Here is a 10585-nt window from a genome sequence, read left to right as displayed (position 1 = left end):
GCCACTTGAGCCACAGGCGCCGAGCCGACTAGGGAGGAATTTCAAAACCATGAGGTTGGGTGTTTATTTTTTTCAATTCCAAGATAGATTTCTCAAAAGATCGGTGGTACACGTGTATAACTACTGAAAAAGGAACATTTGTGATGTGTGGATTTTTCTGATTCTAAAGGTAAAACTTGATTCATGATAAAATATTTGGGGAAAGAGTGCCAAAAAGTAAGGAAGAAAAGTAAAAAGTCATCAATAATCCTGCTTACCATTAATTGCTGTCCACATTTGAGGGCCTGTATAGCTTTAAAATACCTTTAAAATGCTCACCTATTTCTTCTTTGGCCTATGCATACACTCTTAACACTGAACACTTTTCTGAACACTTCAGGACTCACACACTCCACGTGAGCATTTCGCTCTTGGAAATTCACATTTGTAATTAACAAAGACCTGGTCATATTTTTAACTGAACAGGCCAACTTTGGCATCTGCATACCCGTCACTTTCTCCCTCTGCTGTCTTTGCCCTTCAGGCCGCCGTGAAGACCAGCCAGTTGCATGGAATTGAGGCTGGGACTTGATACTTCCCTCCCAACCCAGCGCTTCCAGGCATGCTAAGCCATTGCCCCCATTCTGCTGCGGAATGTAGGCTGTTCCCCTCCAGAGATCCCCTTTGATCACTTCACTTAGAGTGACCTGGAGGAGAAAGGGCCTTCCAGCTCAGCCAGTGGCATGAGGTAGAACCGGTAGAACAGGAACTTGGGCTACTGCGTTGGTCATTCCTCTCCTATCTCATCTGACCAAGCAGACCTCATAATTTCTACTGCCTGGCAGTGAAATGAGGCTGATAAGGACTAAGTATAATCAAGTTTTGGTGGCTGCTGTGGGTTAGGACTGGATGCCGCCCAGTTGCATTAATGCCTGCAGCTATCCTCTCACTAAGACTGGCCACGTTCCTTCAGTAAGCCAAAGTCTAGGGTCAGGAGGAGGGGTTAAGTGCGCCCTCCTGAGAGCACCCCTGGTCTGGGGCACCCCAGCCTGGTGGGTTGCTGCTGTTTTTCTTTCTAGCAGCTCTTTCCCGAGGCCTCCTAAGCTCACTGAGCCTTCCAGCTCCCAGTCTCTGAGACATCTAGCAGTATTTTGTTCATAACAACCCGTCCTGTCCCCTTCCTTCTAGGTTCTGTGGACAGGCATGATGAGAAGCCTAGAAAAGCTGGTGCTGCTTCCTCTCCTGTTTGTCCTGGTTATCCTTTGCTATTCAGGTGAGTTCCAGAGTCCTGGGTCCACACAGCCTTGGCCTTGATTTCCGTTTTCTTAGGCTCAGGGTAACTGAGCTGACACCACTGTCCTCAGTTTCGGCACCAGTTCATCTTGCAGGCCTGGCTTGGGTTCTTCAGCCTTCCAGTTTTACAGGTCTGGGGTTGTATGATACCTCCTTCCTACTGTGGCCTTGTCCTCAGTGGGCCCCTTCTAGGGTTGTAGGCCAGCCTGAGTTACAGGGTGGAGCAACACTTGGCAGCTTGGGTTTCACACTCTAACCACAGGCAGATTGCAGATAACAGTGGGTACTGTGCTTGGGGTGCTGGGCCAGCCCCACTGGGGTCCACTGTGCCCAGAGCCACCGAGGGGCTTAGTCCTTCTACCCTGGGACTTCTCCTATGCTGTAGCAATGGTCATGGTCACAGTGATGACAGAAGCAGCCAAGGCTCCCAGCATTTATGTGCCAACCACTATTCTGAGCATTTTACATGTATTTGCTTATTCAGTCCTGATGCCAACCTGCTGGGATAGGTAAGACTTCTGTCCCCACTTAGAGATGACAAGATTGAGGCCCCCAAATATTAAATAATGTGTTGAAACACACACCCAAGTGGTACACCAGAATGTGAACAGACACAGTCTGGGTCCCCAGGTCATGTTCTATAAGCCCCTGCTGTTCCAGGCCATCCCTTCCTGGACCACCCCTTCATCTGGGTCACCCCTTCCCCTGCAGCATCCCTTCCTTGGCCACCCCTTCCTGTACCGCCCTTCCCCTGCTGCCTTATCTCTGTTCCTGCAGGTCCCTGGGTACTTCTGAGTCCTAACCTCTATAGCAGTAGGAACACCCAGGCTTCCTGCTTTGCTCTGTCATAGAGGTCACATGTTATTTTCTGTCTGCATCACATTGGTGTAACATCCTGGCCACTACTGCTTTTGGTTCTTTTGTGTTTGTGTGTGTGTGTGTGGTGGGTAGTGGGGAAGCAGAAACAGCAGTTGCAATACAGTTAGCAATAAGAAAAGATTTCTGTGCTGTTGAAGCATGCCTTTTAATTTTACCAGCTACTGTGTATTGACTGCTCATTGTGGAATCGGGACTGTGTTGTGTCTCAGCACAGTCCCTATCCCAGGAGGAGGTCAGTGCTTTTATGCCCATTTGACAGTTGAGAACACTGAGGTGAGTGCAGAGCAGTCACTTGTCCAAGGATACACTTGAATATGTTCTTCCTTTCTGAGCCAAAAGAGAGATCATGACCAAGTGTGGGTTTTCAAACCCAAGAGCTGACTTCTAGTTCTAAGGCGAAGCCTACGTTTAGCACCATGGAAAGAGGAGATTTCTCAGAAGTCCATTGGAAGTGGGTCCAGTCCTAAGCATAGTCCCCTTTTTCTTCACCTCCACTAGCTCCAGCTAGGGTGGCTGTCATGTGGTTCACCTGTGTTACGTCATCACACTCTGAGATCCTCTGCCCAGTGTACCCTCTGTAATTATAATGTCCCAGTCACATCCAGCAGTCTGCCTTTGTTCACAGCAAGATTGGGTTTGGGGCCATCAGCTGCTCCTGGCAGGTCTCAGGGTATAGTAAGCCCTTCCTCAGAACGTTGGAGTATGAGGCAGACACACACACACACACACACACACACACACACACACACACACACACACGAGCCTCCCTTGCTGCTGTCCAAGGACTCTGAGGAACTGCAGGGAACCGTCCTTCACAGTCTGTACCCTGGCTTAGTGGTGAGAACATCAATCACCCACTGCCTTACTGCTTATCTTTGGCCTTGGTTTCCCTCTCAGTCTGTGTAGTTTCCTTCGCTTGGCTGCTCGGGTGGATTAGAAGAGCATCTTGAGTAAACCAGGCTTGGGTTTGAGAACTGACCTGGTTTGGAGTCTCAGCTCTGTCGCGTAGTGACTTTGGACAATTTCTTTAGCATCTTAATCTTAGTTTTCTCTTGCAAAATGGGCATGAAGAGAATTGAGCCCACTTCTTGTAACAATTCTATGAAGGGCTAGCACCTAGATGCACAGATATTTGAATATCGAATGCACTTAGCCGTGCATATTTCTGCCCCACAGAAGTCCCAAATGGGGACTTTGACCTTCCTTTCTCTAAAATTTGTAAAGAAGCCAACTAAGCTCTGGCTCTAGCCAGCAGGAAGTTAACTTCTACTGCTGCCCTTTTAAAATGGCCCTAAGACATGGCCAGGTGGGAACAACACCCTCACTGTTAGATCCTTTTCCTCTCGTCCATATGCACACACGTGGTAGAAGGAAGGGACCGCAGGAAAACTACCTCTTTGTGCCACGTCACTGTGGCTCACCTCTCACACAGGCATGACACATGCTCACAGTGGGTCTGATGGAGCCCTCCCTCTGGTTTGGGGACTGGCTTCAGCTCTGCCACTTCATAGCTGAGTGTCCTTGGGTGAGTCACTTTCCTATCCCGGCATCTGTCTTGTCGTCCGCAAACATAGTGGGGAGGGAGGGGTTTTTGGACTAAAGATTCAAAGTAGTAATCTCGAACCCTCGCAGAACAAGGGGTTCTTTGCTGAGTGGGATTTCACACCTAGAAGGCAGACTTGGCCATTGAAGTTGCTACAGAGAGCTTGGGTCCTGTCTATGCTCAGGACAGGACTCCCTTCCACCAACTTTTGGGAAATCCCCTCTTTTCATGGTGCTAAATATAGGCTTTGGCTTTAGAACTAAAAGAAGTCAGCTCTTGGGCTTGAAAACCCACACTTGCTTTAAACATGACATTCTTCTGTGAGATCTTTGAAAATGTCTTTTCACACTGGTAGGTTCCACCAAGTACTGATTCCATGGCAGAAGCCACATGGCAGAAAGGAAATAGAAAAATGTATATCCATTTCAATCAAAAAGATTTCTTTCCGACTCTTGCTTCCTCAGCCTCTCCCCACTTCATCTTTTGCTTGTCACTGTTGTTATGAAAACGGAGAAGGAGGAATACTAATCCAGCAAACTGAAGTTTGGCTAGCAAAGGTGAATAGTAAGAACTTGACTGGGAGCAAGTCATTTTTCAAAGTAGAGAATTGGATGCCATTTGCCTCTGATGGAAGGTGACCCCTGCGTTCAGTGTCTCTGCTTGTTTTGGCTGTCCCAACCCCCGTGGTTTGAAGTGTTCAGCTGTTGTCTTCTCTTGACTGGCACTGGGTCAGTCCCTTAATAGGAAACAGTTCAGGGATGATACCCTTTCCCAGAAGTCATCAGCTTGGTGCAGGGCCAGACTATAAATACTTCAGGCTTTGCAGGCCGAGAGACAAAATCAAGGATACTGCGTGAGTTCTTATATAAAAAAAGGGGAAATGCATTTTCACAAATTTTAAATTGACAAAATTCATGACATAATAATCGAGTACCAACATATAATACCCTTCTAATGAGAGGTATAGAGTTCATTGTAGGGGGGAGCTTTTTGCTTAATTGGGGTTCACAATTAGTGTTCTCTGTCATCAAATAAGTTGCAGATGTTCATCTGTTAATATCGGTAGGTAATGAATGATATTCAACCTATTTCCTCTTTGAAAATCTCCTGTCACAGAGATAAGTACCGCCAAATACTGATCATCGATCCATGAAGATGTGATTTAATTGAGTATATTTTTTTGCTTGCAAAGCACTTATAGAATTCTGCTAGCTTCATCTCTTGATAGTTTCCTTTTAATAGATCATTACATTGCAGGTTAATCTCTTGCCAGTTGATGGTTAGGAGGAAGCGTCCCAATTGCACAGTCAGATGGGTTTTGAAATGTGATTCTCTCCTTTGTGTTTGTGTCAGTGTCCGAAGATGTTGCTATAGTGTGAGCTTGGAAAGATATCAGCACTTTCCCAGCTTTCATGAGAGGGCAAGCATGCCACTGAGTTGCCAACCTCTGTCCCACATTAATGAAGATTGTAAGCTGCCAGGGCTGAAGTCAGTACGAGTTGAAAGGTCCTAATGAGCTTTCTTCCTGAATCTAGGTTTTAGCCTGAAGTGCTACAGCTGTTTGAACCCAGTCGCTGACTGCACTTCGGTCGCCAATTGTACACCTAATTTAGATGCCTGTCTCCATACCATAGCCGGTAAGAGCCTCCTGCTTCCTTGTCTCCTGAATGTAATGGGGTGGTAAGAGTCCGGCAGAAGCCTTTCGACCAGAGACTCCATCTTCCAGTAATTCACCAACATGATGAACACCAAGGGAAAGAGGAGCACCCGATACAGGTGCTCTAGGTCTTTTAGAAAACATGGAGTTGTTCCTTCAGCCAGAGGTGATATGTGAATCTACAAGAAAAGTGATATTGTAGACCTCAGGGGAATGGGTACTGTTCAAAAAGGCAGGCCACACAAATGTTACCGTGGCAAAACTGCAAGAGTCTACAGTGTGACCCGGCATGCTGTTGGCATAGTTGTAAACAGCCAAGTCAAGGGCAAGATTCTTGCCAAGAGGATTAATGTTCATAATGAGAATATTAAGCACTCTTAAGAGCTGAGATAGCTTTCTAAAACACGTGAAAGAAAATGATCAGAAAAAGAAGGAAGCCAAAGAGAAAGGCACCTGGGTTCAAATGAAGCTCTAGCCTGCTCTACCCAGAGGAGCCCACTTTGTGAGACCCAACAGAAAGGAGCCTGAGCTCCTGGAACCCATTTGCTATGAATTCATGGCATAAGAGGCGTACAGCATAGCACACAGGAGAACCAAGAGAACCAATGGAACAGGAGCATAAGGGGCTGGAACCTGTTCCCCATGAATTCATGGCCTAATAGGCATAGCAAGCTAAAAGCCACTCTCTGAGCTGCTGGAAACTTTCCCTATGAATTCATGTATAATAGGTATTAAAAATAAAAGGCTACTGTAAAAGAGAAAGAATCTATTGAACACTAAACACATTTTGTATGCTTTTTTTTTCTTACATAGGGTCTCACTGTGTCACCTAGGCTGGAATGCAGTGATGTGATCATAGCTCACTGCAGCCTTGAACTCCCAGACTTAAGCAATCCTCCTGCTCTAGCCTCCTGAGTGGCTGGGACTATAAGCGGCCTGGCTAATTTTTAAATTTTTTGTAGAGATGAGGTTCTCTCTGTCTTGCCCAGGCTGGCCTTGAGTTCCTGGCCTCAAGTGATTGGCCTACCTCTGCTTCCCAAAGTACTGAGATTTCGGGCGTGAGCCACCATACCCAGCCCATACACTTTGTAATGAATGCTTCTCCCCTCTCAGGGTGAGTTTTGATTCCCATTTGAAATGAGGAAATTGAGGCTCAAAGTAAGCAACAGGCTATGGTCAGGTGATCAGCTCAGGGTTTGAGCATAGAAATCCATCTGATTCCAAAGCTTGAGGTCTTTAACAGCAACACCTTGCTGTCTCCTAAGCCTCTGAGCACCTGCTGTGGGCCAGAGCCTAAGTGAGGGGCTGGGAATGCAAAGATGAGGGAAGGACACATACAGGACCTGCTGGGTTGTCCCAGATGGCTCAATGTACACCTTTCTCATTCCGTGGGGTATCTGATACCTGCAGAGCTCTGAGGACTCAGACTGAGCTCAAAGGACAAGCAGAAGGTGAGAGGGCTGAGAGGGAAGGGCCGAGGCAGCAAGGGCCAGCAGGCTCAGAGCACAGTGCTCCTGCATGTGGCAGTGGAGGCTACTGTCACACACAAGTCTGTCAAATCTGCATTTTCCAAATTGGTTATGCTACGGAATATATACCTCCATAAATCCTCTTAGGTTAGACTTTGGAAGTGCTAGACAGAGGAAGGAAACCAGTGAAGATGTGCCCTCCGTTCTTGCTGGGTATAGTTCTGGGTTGAATCAATATGTGTAGGGATGCTGGTGAGGAAGAGCAGGTTCAGAGTCTGCTTAGTATACTGGTTAAACCTCCCAGACCTACATTTCTAAGAGATAAAGGCACTCTTCAAGGTTATTTTGACTCTTATATCCTCTACCAGAAACTCTCCCCACTGTCAACATCAAGAAATGGTGAGCAACCGGCTAAGGCGCCAGCCACGTACACCTAAGGTGGCGGGTTCGAATCCCCAGCCCGGACCCGCCAAAGAACAATGACAGCTGCAACCAAAAAATAGCCAGGCGCTGTGGCGGGCGCCTGTGGTCCCAGCTACTTGGGAGGCAGAGGCAGGAGACTCGCTTGAGCCCAGGAGTTGGAGGTTGCTGTGAGCTGTAATGCCACGGCACTCTACCCAGGGGGACAGCTTGAGGCTCTGTCTCAAAAAAAAAAAAAAAAAAGAAATGGTGAGCAATGTCAGGTAAAATTCAGAGAAGGCTTGAGAGAAAAACCTGAGAGAAAGATGATTCATTTCCACCGAGAGGAGAAACCCTCAATATGTAAAAACAAATTACCACCTATGGGGAGGATCGCTTGAGCCCAGGAATCGAGGTTGCAAGGAGCCTTGATCTCACACAAATTAGAATTAGCCTGTCAAAAAAACGAGTATCTGATAGTTCTGATTATCACAAGCCCTCCACACAAGGTTCTTGGTACTGTAGAGGGACAGTCCCTCTGCCTGCAGCACAGGACCCCGTGTTGACTCACTGATAATGTAGAAAGCACAGTAAGGCCCCAGAGAGAACCTGGTGAGTCATTCACTCCACAAATATGTGAGCACCAATTATATATGACCACAGTCCTGGTTCTTCACGGTGATCATCTACGTCTCTTGGAGCCTTCACTACAAAAAGTAAAATTCCCAAATGAGAGGATAAAGACAATTATTGAATGTCAAGTGAGTGTTAGCAAAGCGGATTAAGGGCTCTGGCCTCTGCCCTGCCCGCAGCCAGTTCTCTCCATCTCAGTTTATTTATAAAATGTGTATGTTGGATAGCAGAGGTATGGAGAGGACAGAAGTAGACCAGAGTCAAAATCTTTTTTACAGCCCTCAAATCCCATGGTTTCTTACCTGAATTGTTAAACTTAAAAAATGGTTAATTTAAACAATCCGATACACATATTAGAATAGTCAAAACAGGCTCGGCGCCTATAGCTCAGCAGCTAGGGTGCCAGCCACATACACCAGGGCTGGCGGGTTTGAACCCAGCCTGGGCCTGCCAGACAACAAAGGCAACTACAACAAAAAAAATAGCGGGCATTGGGTTGGCACCTGTAGTCCCGGCTATGTGGGAGACTGAGGCAAGAAAATCGCTTAAGCCCAAGAGTTTGAGGTTGCTGTGAGCTGTGATGCCATAGCACTCTACTAAGGGCAACATAGTGAAATGATCTCCAAAAATAAAAATGGTCAAACAGTGACAAGACCAGAAGTTGGCCAGGAAGCTGGCCAGGATGTAAAGCAACAGGAACTTTCCTTTATTGCTGGTGGGAACACAAAACGGTACAGCCACGTTGGATAATGGTTTGACAGTTTCTTACCAAACTAAATAGACTCATACCATATGATTTAGCAATCAGTTCCTTGCTGCTTTTCCAAGTGAATTGAAAACTTACATCCACACAAAAACCTGCACACAGATATTTATAGCAACTTTATTCATAATTTTCAAAACTTGGAAGCAGCTAAGATGTCTTTCAGTAGGTGAATGGATTAACTGTGCTATATCCAGACAGTGGAATTTTATTCACTGCTAAAAGGACATCAAGCCATGGAGGAAACTTAAATGCATATTATAGTCAGAGAGGATCTCTGATGCTCCCATGACACTGATAATAATCCACTTTTATTTGGGTGATTCTGATGCTGGCTTTGGTGAGATCATCATCATAAGACTGTTATTTGAAAATGATAATTCAAATAATGTCCTTTGACATGCTTCAGGACACATAATAAGTGATTAATTGGTAACAATTATTAATAAGTTACTATCTGTTCTTCCCAAGCTGTTAGGCTTCCCTAATTAACATTCTGGTAGCTTTAGTGCTTTTCAAGTTTCAATGTTTAATTACTAGCACATAAAGGAGTAACTTGTCTTAATCGGCAGCAGCCTCTAGGACAGTATTGGAAGTATCCACTTACAGAGTTAGGACTCAAGCAAGTACAGCCATTCCTGGAATACTCTATCTGGCTTCTACTGCTTGACCAAACTTCATTAAATTTTAATCCAGATACCGATCTCCTCTGCTGGGAAAGACAGCACAGTTAGACCTGCAATTATAAATTTAGGAGTGTTTTGTTCCAAGCTATGAACGGAATAGGATTAATTAGTTACAAATTAACAATTATTGTCCTAAATAATGAAGTAGGCATCTTTATTTTTTTCTAAAAAAATACCTTACAGAAGGTAAAAAAATTATTCCAGAGCAAGGACCATACCTCCTTCTATTGGTCTATTCCCAGATGGTCCCAGTATTTAGCACATAGAAACTCGGTTGTTTTTGGAGAGGAAAATCTCCCATAATAACTCTCTTTCAGCTCATTTTTTCCCACCTTTACATGCTTTTTCAGAATATTAAAAAGCTCACTCTAAGATACTTGGAGTAGATATTTCTGACCTGAATTTTTCTATGTGCTCAAGGACACTTTTCCAAGAGTGGGACCATAATGGAGTGTTCTTATGGGAACTTCCTATCGTCCACAGATTAATACAGTGACTTTTACATGAAGTTTCAAATTTTTTTTAAAAATTTTTTTGTAGAGACAGAGTCTCACTTTATAACCCTCGGTAGCTGTGGCGTCCCAGCTCACAGCAACCTCCAAGTCCTGGGCTTAAGCGATTCTCTTGCCTTAGCCTCCTGAGTAGCTGGGACTACAGGTGCCCGCCACAATGCCTGGCTAAGTTTCAAATATTTTTAAAGTATGTCATCCCTATGACTATTTTTTAAAAATCTAAAAAAAAAACCCAGAAAAACAAAAATGTCTCACCCTCAGAAAGATATAGATGAAGAGTATATTCCATCACAGTAACACTGTGTAATCACTTGGGAATCCTTCCAGAGAAAAATTAATGCACTTACTCCCGTGTGCATATGCTTTACTCATACAGATGGACCACATTCTACATACTGTTCTGCATCCAGGGGTTTTTTGTTTGTTTGTTTTGTTTTGTGTTTTTGAGACCCAATCTCATTTTGCTGCCCTCAGTAGAGTGGCATGGCATCATAGCTCACGGCAACCTCAAACTCTTAGGCTCAGTTGATTCTCTTGCCTCAGCCTCCCAAGTAGCTGGGATTATAGGCGCCCATCACAATGCCCAGCTATTTTTAGAGACAGCTTCTTGCTCTTGCTCAGGCTGGTCTCAAACTCCTGAGCTCAAGTGATCTACATGCCTTGGCCTCCCAGAGTGCTGGGATTACAGGCTTGAGCTACCCGGCCTGGCCCAGGGAATTTATATTTTAAAGTTTATAATTCTTTGTCTCCTTTTTTTTTTTTTTTTTTTTTT

The 10585-nt window shown here is 45.2% G+C and overlaps 1 protein-coding gene and 1 pseudogene across 4 annotated transcripts in view; both read left to right on the top strand.

Moving 5' to 3' along the window:
- CD59 (CD59 molecule (CD59 blood group)) overlaps nucleotides 1-10585 on the top strand; it is a 23726-nt gene that overhangs the window by 8962 nt on the left and 4179 nt on the right. For all 4 annotated transcript variants that reach the window (XR_001161211.2, XM_023509053.1, XM_003781542.3 and 1 more), the window contains exons 2-3: nucleotides 1168-1252; nucleotides 5230-5331. Coding sequence is in view for 3 of the 4 variants with exons in the window: in XM_023509053.1 (XP_023364821.1) it covers nucleotides 1183-1252; nucleotides 5230-5331 (172 nt within the window). In the remaining variant the exon portion in view is untranslated. The remainder of the gene's footprint in view (nucleotides 1-1167; nucleotides 1253-5229; nucleotides 5332-10585) is intronic.
- On the top strand, nucleotides 5338-6101 carry LOC111722644 (annotated as a pseudogene).

This window comes from Otolemur garnettii, unplaced genomic scaffold (genome assembly GCF_000181295.1).
Source record: "Otolemur garnettii isolate 467f Iridium unplaced genomic scaffold, OtoGar3 scaffold00001, whole genome shotgun sequence".
NCBI classification, from domain to species: domain Eukaryota; kingdom Metazoa; phylum Chordata; class Mammalia; order Primates; family Galagidae; genus Otolemur; species Otolemur garnettii.
This window is presented reverse-complemented; position numbering and strand designations above follow the sequence as displayed.